The sequence below is a fragment of the Sinocyclocheilus anshuiensis genome, unplaced genomic scaffold (genome assembly GCF_001515605.1).
Source record: "Sinocyclocheilus anshuiensis isolate Anshui unplaced genomic scaffold, SAMN03320099.WGS_v1.1 scaffold1230, whole genome shotgun sequence".
Classification (NCBI taxonomy): domain Eukaryota; kingdom Metazoa; phylum Chordata; class Actinopteri; order Cypriniformes; family Cyprinidae; genus Sinocyclocheilus; species Sinocyclocheilus anshuiensis.
In genome coordinates this window covers 863,863-881,969 of record NW_015558637.1, presented here as the reverse complement: position 1 = coordinate 881,969, position 18,107 = coordinate 863,863, and the positions used below count along the sequence as shown (strand labels likewise).

Sequence of the window (18,107 nt, the reverse complement as noted above, 5' to 3'; positions counted from 1 at the left end):
GTTTTCCTTAACAGCATTTAATGTTAAGCAGCTTAGTGCCACAATTACTTCCCTGTACATTATATGCATTTTGGAAGTGTTACGGCATACAGCGGCAGTTTTGCTTATTATCCTGCTGTTGCTGGAGTAATAACTTCTCTGTGAGGATGAATTAGACTTGAAACACATCCTCAATTTTGCCCTCCAAATCTGCTTCTAAACTTGAACAGCGCTGCTTCTTTCACCTGACGATTTTTCGGTGCCTGTCAAATCTTTCTGCCTCAAGACATGTACTCCACAATGACAATCAAGAAGGCCATATTTTAGAACCTCAGTCAAATACACAAGTTTACAACATCATTACATGGCTGAACATGACATCAACTTCTGATATCTGATGCGAATGATTCTATCTGCTGGTTACACTTCAATGCCTGCAATTCACTCCTTAAAAGCTCCATAAAAAGGTGTGGCAGGAAAAGCTTTTAACTCTGTATCAGTGCCAGCAAATTAAATCATACTCTATGTTCAGAACTAACCCACTCCAAATATCAGCATTAATACTTTAAGGACCATACTTGATGTGCTATTGATTTTTAATTGTGCACTACTTCAATCAATAGATTCATTTTCATAATGATCAGAATTTCCCCTCCAGAGTCAATTGAGAATTGAGTGTTTGAATGAAGGTCTTTAAGATCAAATATTTCCGCAGGCGAAACACCATATTCATGCAGCTTTTTTTGACATCCTCTGAGTATTCACATATAATGAGATTTGAGTCCTCTTGGAACGTGATTCTTCCTCAGCAAACATAATTTAAATTGAGTTTCATTATAGGTACAGAATAGTATTGCGCATTGGTTAATAATTAGTAATAATGATTAAAGGCTGGATTCAAAGGTCCCATTTACAGTCTGTGGGAGTTGCCTTTAGTTGCCAAAAGTCAGAGCCAGTCTGCAGATTTTGGGAATTCATATTTGATCAAAATTACATAGTGTACGATCGACACAGATTCAGCTGATGATTCCATCCAGATGGAGGATATCAAACATGTTTGATATTTCAAGCTAATTTTAGAACACATATTGTCATTTGTAATGAGTCTCCCTAACAAGGCACATGTTTCTGTGTGAGTTTGTGTCCAGAATGACCTTAAAGTCTGGTAGTGTGTGATCCTCGGTAGTTTTAGTATGTTATGCCCAGTTTTCCTCTGTAACCATTTACAAAATCAACAAGTGTATGCCTAGTGTTTTACAATCTGTTCAGATTTGAAAAGTCATGTACTGCATTCCAGCCTTAAAGTAATCATCACAATCATAATTCAAACTGGGTATCTTCTCTGTCTAGTCATCCATACTGCCAAACCCCAAACTGAAAATTGACATCTCACTCATGCCGCTGCCAACCCAACCTATTAAATTCATCTTTCAGCGCCTGTCACAGCTGAGACTATCTAAATATCTCCTTACAGAAAGTTATATATTCAGACCATGATTTACGCTTTAGGCAGCTAAAACAACATATCTCAGCTTTAGCAAGTAGTTGGCTAACAAAAAGTGTGTACAGCTTACAGCTTGATGAATGAAATTATGAACAAATGGAAGTATTTATGGATGTTAAGTATGGGCCAGACACTCAAGCATTCATCCAGTCAGAGTATAAGAGCATCATTTACATTAACATGACACATAAAATGACAAATAGCGGTTATAAAAATAAACTGTTGTGTTAAATGTAAAATCGATGTTGAAAATGAACTTAAAGAGGCTTACCTGGCTTCTTCGGTTCAGGCATGACAGTTCGTCATATGTCGGTCACCCTGACTTTTCTTTCTCCCACACTTTACTCATCTTTCATCCCTTTTATTCCCTCCTCCCTTGGCAAGCATGTCATCCCCATCCTTGAGAAAGATAGAGGGTGGGTGAGGAGAGAAAAGAGCGATACAGAGAGAGAGAGAGAGTGACAGAACGAGTGTTACTTGAGATCTTAAGGGAATACAACTCGGACAGGAGGAGCAGACGAAAGACAGAGACAAGGGTGAAAAAGTATAACATTATAACAAACAGGGTGTCTCTATGTTAATTGGTTATCTTGTTAAGGCGTGCTGTGAACCGGGCTATTTGCTAATGGCATGATAAACTTGGAGATATTTTCACTGACAGCCTGTTTGAAGCACATTACAGTAGAGCTGCATGACACCTGTGATTATCTATGAAGTGATTCTTACCTCTGAAAATTAAAGAGAGACTTGTCAAGAACAGAGTCAGGCTGCTGAAATGCTGTCAGAAGTTAACTACATTTGACAGGCTAACCTTTGACCTTATAGCTCTCTAACCACTCCTTTCTTTTCAACAAGTGTAAGTGCTGACAATTCTGCTCCTTCATTAGGCTGGTCTCATAGATCTTCACAGGACACACACTTGACTGTGTTTTACAAATAACAAGGCTAAACAGTGAATGAAAGCAGTTATATCGAAGTGCTTTGGTAGCGGGTTAAATAACTCACCCAAATACATACATATGCCGACACATATAAAAATAATGAGATAATTATTCAACATTACTTAATAATATGACAAAATGACTTGAATGCTCATTATAATATCATTTCTCAAGTGCCAGTTTTTTGGTAAATGTTGATACATGTTTAAATTAATACACTACCATTCAAATGTTGAAGTCAGCAAGACTGTCAATGAAGACTGGAGTAATTATGCTGAAAATTCTAATTTGCCATCACAGGAAAATCTTAATTTTAAAATAAAATAGAGAGCATCCATTTTAAACTGTAGTAACATCTCACAAAATTACTGTTTATACTGTATTTTTGATTAAATAAATGCAGCCTTAATGAGCAGGCGCTAACCACAAACATTTGAACGGTAGTGTATATAAAATATTTTAATATTTGTCTTAACTTTTCATCAACTATAATGTTATTTTTGTCAATTAAACTTTGATTACATTATGAAAAACTGACTAAAATGAATATGACATTATAAAACAGGAAATTTTCTTCAAAAGACATCAAATGACTAAAACAAAAAGAATGCAAAATGAACAAGCGATTATGGTGTAAGATACTGAAAAAAAGCGAAATGCAATGATAACAAAATGTTTTGTGTATGGTCTAGAGATCTATTTAAAGGCAAAACTGCAGAGATCAGAGTTTAGTCATGCCCTGGTGCGAATGCTTGAAGTGTAGAGTTCAGTGACACTCTATTAAGCTTGACACACCAATAAATGCTCTTTTGAACTTTAATTTGGGGGAGAGAAGACTGGGCAGAGACTGTGCTATTTACAGAAAGTGCAATTTGAGAGATAGGTGTCAAGGAGAAAAGGGAAAAGAGAAATATTACAGAGGAGAAGAGACAGAAGAGACACACATACAAGCACAAGACAGGCAGTGGAAAGGAAAGTGATATATTGAAGACAACAGGCAGGAAACAAGATACTTCATGCTTCATAGAGTGCTAACTTATTTTATTTGATTCAATTACACATAAGGGCTTGGTAAATAAAAAATAAATCATGTGGCAAAATATATAACAGCAGAACGACTCTCATCATGAAATGCAAGCAGAAAATGTTACACCGCTCTATGATAAAATGTCAACGCACGAGTAGCACACATGCCTTTACGGTGAGGAGATGGCTAATTATAGTCCTGCAGGAGTGTGGGGCTGTACTATTGTCTGAGGGCATGCTGACAGACACCAATGACTAGATGGAAGAGAAATATATTCATTTCAAAGTAGGAATGTCTTGGAAATCACATGACATGCGTTCATGGAGAACCCAAGCCCTTCTGCTAAAACAGTCTATTAATCATACAGGCACTCTTATGTGTTCAGTTATGGAAATGCCAATACGCCGCACTGTATCTCTTACCTCAGTGTCATCTGATTAATGTAATTGAAAGGGCGTGCTTGTGTTTGTTTTTCTCCTGCCTTGGATCTTAATGGCAGTCCGTGGGTCCCATACTGAGTGGCGCAAAAAGGTACACTATTGATTGGGGGAAAGAGTGTAAGATTAGCATTAACTTTGATTTACACTACAATAGGAATAGAACAGTACAGAACAAAATGAGGTTGTGGAGCACAACAACTGTGTGCTACTGTAATTGATTGTAATCGATGTAAGCTATTTATTAACCTGTGGCCTGATGCTCCATTCTGGAACTGTTGTCAGTGCAGTTATTATCTTATAGGTTCACTACAATGACAGATGTTCAGGAAAAATAGTAAGTTCTCAGGTGGTTGGGGAACATTGAAATATTTATGCAGACATAACGTTGGTCATGTCTATAATGGCTTAAACTGGAAAACATTTTATTACATTATATGTCAGACCCAAGGACAACATTACCGAATTATTACATTATACAGTAGGGTGTTTCTTCAACTATGGCCAATTCTTGGCCCTGTGGATTTTTAATAAACAAAATATTTAAAAACATTTCACACACTGTGACTAGTTTATTAAATTTGTCATTTCCCACACTGTGACTAGTTTGTTACATTTATTAATGTAGTTTATTCATTTATTCATGTAAACATGCATCACTGAAGAATTCTGTAATTTTTTTCTCAAAGTCATTTTCACCACCTATTTTTTTTACACCACATCTCAGACTATTTAATGTATTTTAAAGCATTAACAGATGAAAATAACATTTTTGAACTAAAATAACCAACGTCTTTTTCTTGCTAACGTTTTTTATTGTAATTTCTGAGCTAGTATTGCTATATCTAAATACACACCACACAATAGTTTCATAATCTTTGCATGTTATTACCTCAAACTTTCTTTGTTTTCTCCACACATCACGTATTATATGCCTCATTATAACACAAGCATGCTTTTCATTCTTGACTGACACTGTTGCCTTCTTGGTAACCGAGTAACCAACATTTTAGCTGCAATATTGATGGTCGTCAAAGAATTACGTCATAACAGAGGGACTGTCGCAATTTTGTAAAAAAAAAAAAAAAAATGTACAATTACAAATTGAAACGGCTTCTGTTTTTACTCGTTATTAGATTATTAGAAGATTGATTTTCATAGTTTTGGACAGTCTGGGGAAAAAAAGGTATTTAAAAATACAAAAAAGGTATTTGAAAAGGAGAAAGAAACTGATGAAGGCATAGTAAAGACAATTTTAATAGGACATTTTTAAAACTGTGGTTATAAAAATCAGGTGCCTCAGTAGTTTAAGACACACCCCATAGGCCTTATGAACTATAGTATGAATATTGAATACTGACAGTAAGATCCTACAATAATAATATGATTGGAGACAGTCAGAGATGAACGGAAAGGCCTTGTCATCAATCATTTCATGTTGAAATGTGTTCTACATTGGTTTTTGGCGTGCCCACATTCTCCTGTGTAACTAAACCACTCTCTAGTGTCCAACTCCTGACATTACATTTTATTCTTTCCTTGTGACAACATGGTTTAATGAAGTAAACCAAAACTTGTAACACAGAGAGAACCCTTTAAATGGGCGCACATATTTATATTTACATATATTGAATGTTGGTATCTTAAAGACCTATGGTTTTCAATAACGTTTTGTCCTGCTTGCCCGTCAATGTCTTTTGGAAATCCATCTTGGTCTTACACCCAGATAGCAAACTGGCACTTTCATCTGGCCCACATACCGCGTGGAATGATGGCAATTGGGCGGTCCGCTCCTGTTTGCCAGATTTGGGCCACAAGCAAGCCAAAGAGGGCCCAATGTCAGCCATGAATAAACCAAATAAAGCAGAACTGGCCCAAATCTGGGCCACATTGATTTGAATTCTGGCCCAGATCGGGCCCAGATCCAACATCTTGCCCAGGCCCACATACTGTGAAGAATGATGGCACTTGGCCGGTCTGCTCCTGTTTGCCAAATATGGGCCACAAGCAAGCCAAAGGAAGGCCCAATGTCAGCCATGAATAAACCAAATACAGCAGAACTGTCCCAAATCTGGGCCACATCGATTTTAATTCTTGTCCAGATCCAACACTTTACTTCGGCCCACATACTGTGAAGAATGATGGCACTTGGGCGGTCCGCTCCTGTTTGCCAAATTTGGGCCACAAGCAAGCCATAGGTAGGCCGCATGTCAGCCATGAAAATAAATAAAATAAACCAGAACTGACCCAAATCTGGGCCACATTTATTTTAATTCTGGCCCAGATTCAACACCTTGATCCGGCCCACATACTGTGTGGAATAATGGCATTTGGGCAGTCCAGTTCTGTTTTCCAGATTTGGGCCTCAAGCAAGCCTTAGCATTGCTGCATGTAAGCCAACCAAATAAACCAAAACTGGCCCTAATGTGGGCCACAGTTGATTTTTATTCTAACCCTGGTCTTCCCCACATCTCTCATGTGGCCCACAAGCTGCATGGAATGGTGGCATTTTAGCAGGGGTCCACAAGCAGGCCACTACACAGCCACATTTTAACTAATAATGAACAAAATAAACCATAAATATACATTATCTGGGCCACACTACGCCTTAAGTGAGTATGCATTAAAAATACTCAACATTGAACATTTATGGAGGACATTTTAAAATTTCTCTTCACAAATAAGTTCCAGAACCATGTCCTACTTGACAAAATCATCCTGACCCAAGTTTTGCACAAACAGCAATTAAAATGTCACAGATAAATATTCAAAGACACATTCCAATACTTTAAAAACCGTTCGTCACAAGTTTGAACTTAAAAGCTTCTCACTTAGACTCTACCTACACAGCAAGTCTGTGAGTGTCATAGCTACGCTGTTAAAGAGCACACGACGAAGACCAAAGGTTATATATCATAAGTCTTTAATCCAACAAGGGTAAATCCAAACACAATGTAGCACAGCAACATTTAAGACATAAGACCAGAAAAACTCAATGTGAACATACACAATTTCAAGCTTCCATTTCAATTAGCCAGTGTCAAGTGTTACATCAAAAGTGGCCTCACTTGTCAAGTGTTACAACCAGAAGTGATCCTCATCTGTTTTATAATACATGGGGCATATTTGCCATGTCAAATGTGGAACAAGTTGGCTTACACTGATAAGCCAATGCTGACTGTGCTGTATATTTGCCAAAAGTGGCCCAAATTGTTATTAATTATTTGGGCAATATTTGTCATTTTATGTGCAGACCACATTTGCAGCATCATATAAGGGCCACTTTAGGCTAACAACCACATTAGCTATTGCTTACCGTGCCATATCTTTGCCAAAACTAGCCCAGATATGTTTTAGGATAACTGGGCCACATTGGTATCATTATATGCGGGCCACTTTAGGCTCACAGCTACATTAGCCAGTGCTTACCATGCCATATCTTTGCCAAAACTGGCCCAGATACGTTTGAGGATAACTGGGCCACATTTGTGGCATCATATGCGGGCCACTTTAGTCTCACCGCTACATTTGCCAATGCTCACTGTGCCATATTTTTGTCCAAACTGGCCCAGATACGTTTTAATGTACCTGGGCCAGATTTGCTGAAACATATGTGGACCACATTTGGTTTACACCCTGATTAGCCTTTGTCGATAATGCCACATTTTTGCCAAAGGTGGCCCACATTTGGTTGGCACTATTTGGGCCATAATCACTGTTTACCACATGGGCCACTTTAGGGTCACATTCAGATTACACATTGCCGTCAACACCGCATCTTTACCTACATGTGATTTGATACATTTGGGCCATTTTTTTGCTGTTTTACATATGGGCCACTTCTGGCTTACATTCATTTTGTCCGGGCCATAAGAAGGCCAGCAGTGCCATATCATTGCCTTAAGTGGCCCACATCCGCATGCTATCTGGGCAGTGAACTACGGCTGCTTGCTTCACTCTTTCACTATGGTAAAGTAATCATAAATAAAGTAATCAAGTAATCGGGAAGTCGTGGCCGACATGCAAGAGAAAAACAATTACACAACATTAGGATATTTTACCATTTATTTATTACATTGTAAAAAGTACATTAACTTTTATTTATATATATATATATATATATATATATATATATATATATATATACACAGATTATAACAGTAAGGAAAAAATACCTCTCATAAACTGAATTACAAAAATAACGCGAACAGCGACTCCTACTGGTTCAGGGATTCATGCTGCACAAAATTCAGGTGTAATTTCCATTTAGTAAAGAGAGGGGGCAGTACATCACTTATTTTCTGGCCACTATGATGGCATTAAAATGAACCACATTTTGCGCAATATTGCAAATAAAACGCATTTATTAGCATATTTTTTTAATTTTGGAGATAGAAAACGTTGACTAATGTACCAAATAAAATTAAAAGTCAAATAAAAAAAAGTACATTTATAAGCTAATACATAAATTCAATCCAGTTTAAAATGAGAACGTGATGAAAAACACAAAAAGACTGAGTCCCGCTGTATTGCTCAGGCTACACTGCAGTGTCTATTCACAGGCGCGATCCCACTACTGATCGGCACGGGGGCTTTGACCTGCTCCGTTTCCGGCCTGGGCCGGTGCACCCCTCCTTAGACGACCTGGTGGTCCCGAGCTCCCACAGGAGCACCATATCGATACCGAACTTAGTGCGGACACCCGATCGGCATAGTCCACTGCAGCCCAGAACCCCTGAGCTCAAGCGGTCCACCAGCCTCAGCCTCCCAGCAGCTTGGATTACAGGCGCACGCCACTGCGCCCGGCGAGAGAACTGCCGATCTAAACCGCTCTTCAATGTAACAGCGCTCCAGAGCGCGGCGCGCCCTCTACCGGTCAAGAAAACAAACAACCGGGAAAACATGTTTAGTCAAAACAGACAAAAGCATAATACTTTTATTGTGGTTCGTCCTATATGGAATAATAATTAATCTGCGTTGCATGATTGAACGGCGTAAAGTGTGCTTCGATCAGCTTTACTGTTTCCACGACTTTTGTTTTGAAACGCTGCACTTCCGGTTCACAGAGGCTTGCAACAAAAATGGCTACGATAAGAGTCTTGTCGCTTATTCTGTCCGTCCTGTCATCTATAACGCTGTTATGGACACAGTCTGGTGAATGCAATAATGGTCGAAGGGTAGGTCGAACATATGTGTTAAACCCACTGATCTATATATAATGTCACGTGACGTGCATTCGCCGTTTATTTGCTGTCTTGCGTAGGGAGCTTGTTAGCATGCTAGGCTGCTGTCTGATCTGTCTGTATGCAGATGAATGTATGAGTGACTGAATGTGAATGGTTTTGTCTGCCAGTCAGAAGATGCGGTGGACACCGATTTCAGCGGATTCTCTGTGCCACTAGAGCACTCATTTGAAGTGGGTGAGTATTAAGATAATTGATTTATAATTAGTGTGCGTGTTAATGTTTCTTTGCAGTTTAGTCACTGTTTGTCTTTGTTTCAGATGATGTCCCCAGATTTCACCTTCGTGGTGTTTTGCAGTTCAGGGGTGGAAGAGAACTCGGTGTGTATCTCTCCCAAAACCTGCTCTCAGAGAAAGACAGGATTACACTGAAGGTGAGACGATGCCATTTGTAGAAAATTGGGGATATTTGTGGCAAAGGAGGGAAGAATGTCATGTTGAAATGTCTTAAGTGTGTCTGCTGTCTCTCTGGTATAATATGGTTTTTCTCTACCTGTGTCCTTCAGGATGTGGCAGCAGTAGACGGTCTGTACAGGATTCGAGTGCCTAGAGTCTCTCTACAGGTGGATCGACAGACAGAGAGACAGTCTGAAGGTTACCTTACTACATTCGTTAGAGCTGTAAGTCAACCTCCTGTTAATGCCACCATATTTATCTATATACATCTACCAACATAGATATATTTGATTATAAATCTTTGTATGTATACATACACGCTAATGTTTAAAAGTTGTGGGTCAGTAAGGTTTTATTTCAATTAAGAAATGAGTACTTTATCCAGCAAATATACATTAAATTATATTTAATGTTGCCCCGTGTATCAGCAGCCTAATTCTTGTCTTGCTTTTCTCCCAAGTGCTCGTTAGTGGAGTCCCACCTCAGTGATGTCATCACCCTTCACACTGATGTCAGTGGATGTGTCGTTGGCATTTCCATAGTAACAATCCCTGGGTCATGTCGTGGGATAGAGGTGGAGGATGAGGTTGACCTGGAAGTCTTTAACACAACAATAAGTGTCATGGCGCCAGTCACTGCACCTGTGTGAGTACAAACAACACACACATTCAGACTGCTACTTCTGACACTTGTTTGACTCCAAGGCCCCCTTTGTCCAAGACAATATTCAAAGGCCCTCCTATCTAAGCTAATATCTGTAGTGATAAAATTAATTAATTAATTAAAAAATCTGATGTCCGTTTAATGTTGTACACTATTTTTAATGTGTTTTTTTTTTTACATTTTAATTAAGATTGTTATTATAACTAACTGTAAATAATTCTAAGACTTATTGGGGAAGCCCTGGAAGTTTACAGAGGCCCCATGTTGAGTTGAGAAAAAATTTGTCTGACTACATTAGTACTTTATTATTTGACCATTTCCAATACTTAATAGAGTTGGTCAACTTTACACCCACAAATTCCATTGTCTGCATATGTTATTATCAGCTCATCTGAAAATGAAATATGTCTTTTCTGGCTCTGATTCAGCCCTGAAACAGCACCCTACATTGAGAGGATGGAACAGGAAATGGAAAAGAAAGGCAAAAACCCACAAGAGCAGAAATCCTTCTTTGCCAAATATGTGAGTATTTTTATTTTTTCAGTATGACGTGTCACATTACTGGTTTGAGTTGTGCCAGTTTTTACTATGGATTTATGTTAAGTTCACTCCAATGATTATGTTTGCATTTGACTAATTATTAGTGTGATATTTTTCCCAGCTATCTAGGTAGTAAAAGTGTGAAACATTTTGTATTGTTACTCTGCCTTCGTCCTTTATCCACCTCCTTTCCAAATGGGCTCTATTCCTGCTAATAGTTTTTTTTGTTTTTGTTTTTTGCTCTACTGTGTCTCTTTAGAATGAGTATATTTTTTCTTTCGTGTTTGTTTAAAAGTTTGTGTTATGGAGCTAGTGGACTGCAGTGCCTAAGCTGACCGTTGCTATATGTTTTTGGGTGTTGTATTTTGAGCTAACCATTATTTCATTTGCTGCTCTGCTCCGTGTTGAAGTTGCTGGTGTCCGTTCCGCCCAGACCTGAATACGCCTGTCAGTACTAAATATCCCTCTTTGTGACTGATCTCTTAATTCTCCAGCAGTGTGTGTCATGGTCGGCTGTTCTGCATTCACTATGCTGTGACTGTGCTGTGTGTGTGTTGACTTTGTGCCGGTCTGTGCTGTGTTCCAGTGGTATTTGATTCTGGGAGGTGCAGTGTTCCTCATGGCCACCAGTTCAGCACAGACCCCACCAGGGGGCGTCAGAGAGCAGAGCTGATTTCCATTCATTTCAAGTACTGAAATCTCATTTTAGCCTACTTGGTTACTCTGTCACTCCAGCTGCATTTCTCAATGTTGTGTGTGTGTATATGGGCCAGCACACGCACCCACATACATACAAACTCAAATCCTCTGATCCTTCCTCTGTTTCAGCTTGGTGTTCAGTTGTTTGTGTGCGTCCTTATGCTTTTTTGTGTACGTTTCCTGCTGGGTCATGACCAGATCAGTGGTGTTTTGATTAATTAGGGTCTTTTGGCCTCACAATCAGGTTGGTCGGTAATTGTAGCAGGTGATTGTAGTCTCGAGCTCAGAGATTGTTCATGACCCATGCTGCTTGCTTCACTCTTTCCTGTTTTTTCAGTCTCATTTCTCCTGATTTCTCCCTGCCAGTGGAAAGTCATTTGTAAGAGGCAGTAAGTGGTGGCGGTTGGACAAAGAGAGAGCAAGGAAGGATGAAACTGAAAATGATTTGCTTGGGAAAACTTTAAACCAATTCATTCAATAATTAAATTGTCCTGCACCTAATCATTGACTCTGGAGAGGAACTGTCATGTGTTGCATTTTAAACTGTTTACAAATGTGTTAAAACTTTCTGTTGTGTTTTTCTTTTCTCTTTCATCACCAGTGGATGTATATTGTCCCTCTTGTTCTTTTCCTGATGATGTCTGGAGCTCAGGATCAGTCTGGAGGCGGAGCCGGAGGTGGGGCAGCCAATGGCGGAGGACGATGATTCCCGTGGCAACAAAAACTCCTGTGTTGTACATAATAATTTAAAGCAGATTTTGAGTTCATTGACACGCATAATGACACATACATTTACAAACGAAGGATTGTTCTAGAGAACTAATGATTGAAAAACTAACTTATAACTGCATTCTTGGATTGCGCTTTTACTACTGATTTAATAAAATAAATTGATGACCATTGATGTTGTCAGCATGGTTATTTATATTTGTATTTATTTATAATACAGGCATTTTGAAATGGGTGATCAGTGGATGGGGAGCTTTAAAAGTTAATCTTTTCATGCTCTTATCTGTAGCTCCTAGTCTTGTTTCTTGACCCAGTGGCATTTGAGCTAGTTTGTTTTGAATCATGTTGATGCTGGTAATACCACACCTCTCTGCACCTTGATGCCATAAATAACTAGTCGTCTACTGTAAACCAAATATCTCTTCATCATGGTTATGGTATAAGCTCACCTCTAAATAAACGAAAATTTTCCTGCAAGGAAAATTCAATCACAAAAATGACTGGTTAGGCTCTCTTGGATTTAAATAATTATTTTGATTTCATTATTAAGGCAAAAGAGTAAGATGTAAAAAAAAAAAAAAAACATTCCAGCTGACAGTAATATACTTACTGGTGTAAGGTTCTAGGCATTAAATCAAGATTAAACATTTCAATGAACATTGTTACAGCCACATGACTTAATGTATGTGTTAACATGAAACACGATGTGATATAATTGTAAAAAAACAATAGCATATACTGCTTTTTAAATCCTCCTGATTGCCTGGTCCTTAGACTGAAGTATTGAGCTTGGCTTTTTTTTTTTTTTAAGAAATAAACTTAGAAAGTGATGTTGCAGTTTACACTATAATTCAAAAGTTTGGGTTCAAAAGTGTTTTTTTTTGTTTTCTTTTCAGAAGTGACAGTTTTTCCATTTCGTAAATGCTGGTTATTTGAACTTTCTTATCAAAGAAGCTTGGAAACAATGTATCACTGTTTTCAACATCGATAATAAGAAGAAACATTTCTTGAGCAGCAAATCAGCATACTAGAATGATTTCTGAAGGATCATGTGACACTGAAGACTGGAGTAATGATGCTGAAAATTCAGTTTTGCCATCACAGGAACATATTACATTTTAAAATATATTCAAATCGAAAACAGAGTAGGACATGAGCTTAAAATAGTAGGTAGGTTACTGGCAAACCTATACAAAATCTTATTTCAGTTCAAATTTGTTTGACTTTAAACTATTATTTAGTATTGATTGGTATAATTATAGTATTTCAGAGGCTTTATACAAAATATTCACTGGTGTTTTTTTTTTCTTTGAGATTCAGAAAAAAAGGCAGCTCATGGCCATGGTTGAGATTAATCATAGAAGCTTGACCTTCGACAGACATGGCTCTTCGGGATTTTATCCATCCTGCTTTATAAGACGTTGCTAATCATGCCGCTATTAGTATGTGAACTGTAAACAGAAGTGAACTTGGGGAGAGAATGTTCTAGACCGACTCCCACAGACCTGAGGCTATCTTTGTCATCTCTCAGTCATTCTCAGCTTCTGGGTCTGTTTGTCTTGGGTCTGTTCATGTGTAACTTTGGCAGTGTGTGGTAAATCTGGATCTAACGAGGCTCAGTGCCGACGACACTCCATCGTGTTCCCCTAAATCCTTAACTACACCACCCACCCATGTTCTCTGAAAGATTTTGTAGTCCCATGGAGCAGGACATCTACCAGTCAATGACCTCAATCAATCACTGTTGATCTCTTTCTGTCCAGGCCAAAGTCAATGTCACGGTTAAACTCTAAAGCAAGGATAAGAGAGCTTGAATGAATTTCAAAAGTCATTTGGAAGTAAAAGGATCTGCTGGTATGCAAAGGTCTGACACCTTTGTGCTTACAAGCATCTGTAAACAGCTCTGGTTGGCTAAAATGTACCAGGTCAAAGGGCCACGCAGCAGGAGATAAAAAAAAAAAAAGTGTATTCTGAATTTACAAATCTCTAATGTTTATCCCTCTGTAAATTTTTGGTATTAGGTAACGCGTGAATTTCTTTACATAGAGATCCAATTCAGTGTAGAACTATCATCGCAGCTCTGATGAATGTGCCAAGAAGCACATGGTTGAAACTAAGACAGAACAGTGGTGTGTGTGCCACGGTAAGAGCATTTCTTTCTTGCTCACTCTGTCGCTCTTCGCCTGCCGCTGTATTTTTCCGAACACACACAGAAAAACACAAAAAGCCCAAATAAGAGAAACAAACACAATTTGACATGCTGGCTTTACTGGATTTGTATTGTATTTAGGACACCAAACATCTGTGAATTAAGACTGAAATGTTATTGTTTTTTCAGGAGCTGCATTGTGGGTCACTTGCTCAGCATTTTTGATAACGTCTGATTCTCAAACCCAATCCACTGCATTGGTGTCCAAAAGAAGAACTGCATGACATATGAGACTACAGCACAAAATGTCGCAGGAAAAGAAAACAGAATCCTCTGTTTGGGGGAGGCCTGTCAGTGGACAATTGTAAATCTCACATCCTATCACTATGTGACCAGTTGTGTTGCCATGACTACCTGTTAATCAGAGCACACCTGATCTCTTTGGATTTGAGACTTTAGTCTTTGCAACTTTACAGATCTTCTTTATGCACCAAGAGCTTGTAACACTCCAAAGAGAAAGGAAAAATTGAAATCGCATCATATGACCCCTTTAAATCACAGATAACTAGCATTAAACAACTGAAATAAGAAATGCAGATTATATATAGTCTGTTTTGATTTATGCAGAACAGACTAGAACACAAACAGTGTTAAACTATGTGCAAGTTAGCCTACAAATCATTGTCATTCCGCCGATGCTATTTCGAAAGGAGGTATGGTTAGGGTGTCTCTTAAAACGTTCTATACAGTCACATACCCACACAATGCTCTGTGTTAGCTAAACATAGCGTACAGTTGCCACCTATTAAAATTCCACAGCCTAACTTACAAGTCTTCAAAGCACGAGGAGCTAATGAAACAGAGCGCTTCCCAGGAAGGGAAGCTGTTTCTCATTACAAAGATAAAGAGAGAACAGAGGTGCTAAGAGGACGAGTGTGAAAAGAATGAATGGCTGAGGGACGAGGAATACACCTGCCTCATTTATCTGGAATGAAGACAGGCCAGATACTTACATAATCGACAGACTGCTTTGAAGCATTAAAGAATCACCATTTGATTTACGACTCAGAGCTTTGAGATGAAGAAACATCTCTCATTACTGAGTGATAATGGCCTGTAATACGGTTCAGTGGATCCACAACAGATTAGTACAGTTTTGCTGTTTTTACAATCCGTCCGTTTGATTAAGAAACTTATGCTATTGTCATTTTGGGAGGCCTCGTGAGTTATGACACAAGGTTTGCTGCAACTACTTGCAATTTCTGTAAATCATTCAATCAAGGTGTTTTGGAGGTAAGATAAGTGTAAATGTTTGGCTCTCGATGACATCCTTCTGATTCATTTGCAAAGTCAAAATGTTCTGATACCTCGATATTAGCAAGGTTGCTGTGGTTACATAACATTTCCCACAACATGGGAATGGGTCGTGTGTGAAGATGTCCTTCAGACATGACAGTAATGTGAGTGCAATGTCAGACCCCCTGCTGAACTCATGAGGTCAAAGAACCCATACTGTCTTCTCCTTGAATAAACACTTTTGAAATGTTTTGTACTAAACACTTTTGGTGAAATAAGCTAAAATGCCCCACTATTTTGCTCTCTGCACTTCGTATCAGTTCATCGTGGCATCACATATTTAGATTCATAATCATAACTGTGTATGTGTGCAGTCCTATATCCTTTTATTCACTCATTTCATGGTACATGTGAGCTACATGTGGTTTAGGTGACAGGATGAACCTCATGTTCAGCACCTCGACCACCTACAGACCCCCTCCCCATAGGCAGTCTTTTCCTCCCCCTTTTTTGCGGAGTGAATAAGAAGGGAACCCAGAGACAGAGAGACTCGGAGTCGAAAAGACGTTCATCCACCCCTGCAATGCCCAGTAGTACCCCAAGCACCAACGGAATCATGCCTGAAGTAAAGAAGGCAGGTAAGGGCTGCTCTCATTGCTTCACCTATATCAGTTCATTATCATCAGAACAGGCTCACCTGTGTGCCAGGACGCTTTGTTGCTAAGATCTGTAACTTGCTACGAATGCATCACTGGCTGTTGCTTTATATTTTTAAGAATTTGGCACTAGCAAATAAATGAGTAAAACTTCAGCATCTTTTAAAACAGTGCTTATGTATATGTACACAAACTTTCGCCAAGATGAACAAGGAAGGCGATAAAGAAAATTGCTAGAGAAAATGGACATAGTAATAATAATAAAATCGTACATAGAAAAAAAAAAGTTGTCTGAGGAAAAGCCCTTGTAAACAAAGTCTGAATAGGTGGTTATGGTATTATTATATTTATTTAGATAAAAAAAATAAGTCAAGGTAAAATGGAAATTAAAACAACTTAATTTTACAATTTTAATTTATTTTATTTTATAAATATATTTTATTTATTTTATTTTAAAAGTTGTGTATTTTATTTTATAAACATTTTATTTAAGTTTAGTTTTTGTAAATATTTTATTGTATGTATGTTATATGTATAAATATTTATATTTATATATTTTTACACTTTATATTAATAGTTATTCTCATTTTCATCTTGGTATATCACAAAATTAAAAAAAACACAGCAGCAATAGTACATGTGTGTGTGTGTGTGTATACACTTAATACTTAATACCATACACTTTGTATACACTTTATACTTAACCATATTTTGGGGACAAATATGTACCCAGTAGTGTAAAAATCTTAGAAAATGTCCCGAAACCTCATTTTGGGGATGTTCTCAAAAAAAAAAAAAAAAGTGTAAGTGTAAAAATAAAGTAAATAAAGTTATAAAGTATATATATATATATCTGTATTTCTGTCTGTCAGAGTTCTGTCAGGATTGGTTACTGTTTCTAACTATAGCTGTATATGAAAACAACAGAAGTCTATGGAATGTCCCCATTTAGATGAACGCTTCATGAACGTGTGTGCATGTGTGTGTGTGTGTGTGAGCAGTGTCTAAAATGTAATAAATAATTCATCTCAGACTATGGAATGCACCTGGTGATGCAACCAGACAACTTTCTAGACACTTCAAACACAGTCTACGTACTTAAGACCTGCAGTATTTACAGTGCTGGTGACAGTACACAAGCTAAAAGTGTCACCACAATGCTGATTTGATGGAGGGTTATTCTGACAGTTTGTGTGAGTTGCGCATACTCTGAGACAGCCGAGATCAAAGGTGCACAGGAAAGACTAATGGGCGACAGGATGAGGAGAGGGCACCTTGGACATTATTGTCATTCTGTTACTCTCCAGGCTCTTGTGCACAGCTTAACATCTCACCGGAAAATAATAATAGTCTTTACAGTGACAAAGGGTTTAGCAGCCGCTCTACACAATCTTTTGACAACACATTATTATAAGAGGAAAGATGATCATACAAGACCTTGCAAATTCTCTCGAGCCTGCGTATATTTTAAGATAAGCATTAGGGCTGCACGATATATCGAAATTATCGAAATATCGCAAATCACAAGGGCGTACGATATCTGAATTATTTTAATAATAGGCTACTTAAATCAAAAGTTGCAAAAGGTCAAAGTTTTAGTTCGACGCATATAGCAGAGAATTGCTTGACGTTAAAAAGAGTTAAGTGCAATAAGTTGCAGAAAACAACTCTTTGCGTCTCGTCTTGCTGTCTGACACCTGAAGCGCACTCACAAGCCGCACACACGTGCAAAGCACAAAGAGACGCGTTTCAGACAGCGCGCGAACTATGGAGTCAATATAATGCCACATATATATGCAAAATAATAAAGTTTTGCGAAAGAAAATAAAGTTTTGCAAAAGAAAATAAA

At 38.2% G+C, this 18,107-nt stretch overlaps 3 protein-coding genes across 5 annotated transcripts in view; 2 read left to right on the top strand and 1 right to left on the bottom strand.

Annotated features, from left to right (window-relative positions):
- The window catches only part of LOC107680879 (myosin-binding protein C, fast-type-like), a 35,863-nt gene extending 31,955 nt beyond the window's left edge, over positions 1-3,908 (bottom strand). The window contains exons 1-2 of the mRNA XM_016476950.1: positions 3,874-3,908; positions 1,755-1,882 (exon numbers count right to left, since the gene is read on the bottom strand). Of these exons, the coding sequence (XP_016332436.1) occupies positions 1,755-1,776 (22 nt within the window). The 5' untranslated portion in view covers positions 1,777-1,882; positions 3,874-3,908. The remainder of the gene's footprint in view (positions 1-1,754; positions 1,883-3,873) is intronic.
- Positions 3,909-8,944: 5,036 nt separating this feature from the next.
- Positions 8,945-12,330, top strand: LOC107680884 (ER membrane protein complex subunit 10-like). 2 transcript variants are annotated; one of them, XM_016476959.1, is made up of 8 exons: positions 8,945-9,065; positions 9,242-9,308; positions 9,392-9,504; positions 9,637-9,750; positions 9,987-10,171; positions 10,618-10,711; positions 11,316-11,418; positions 12,030-12,108. In XM_016476959.1, the coding sequence occupies exons 1-7, from the start codon at positions 8,970-8,972 to the stop codon at positions 11,400-11,402; spliced, it is 756 nt and encodes a 251-aa protein (XP_016332445.1). In that variant the 5' UTR covers positions 8,945-8,969; the 3' UTR covers positions 11,403-11,418; positions 12,030-12,108. The 2 variants fall into 2 exon arrangements, with proteins under 2 accessions (XP_016332445.1, XP_016332444.1); XM_016476958.1 differs by lacking the exon at positions 11,316-11,418 and having other exon boundaries at positions 12,030-12,330.
- Positions 12,331-16,122: 3,792 nt separating this feature from the next.
- LOC107680858 (tripartite motif-containing protein 16-like protein) overlaps positions 16,123-18,107 on the top strand; it is an 11,805-nt gene continuing 9,820 nt past the window's right edge. For both annotated transcript variants that reach the window (XR_001633196.1, XM_016476916.1), the window contains exon 1: positions 16,123-16,240. Coding sequence is in view for 1 of the 2 variants with exons in the window: in XM_016476916.1 (XP_016332402.1) it covers positions 16,186-16,240 (55 nt within the window). In the remaining variant the exon portion in view is untranslated. The remainder of the gene's footprint in view (positions 16,241-18,107) is intronic.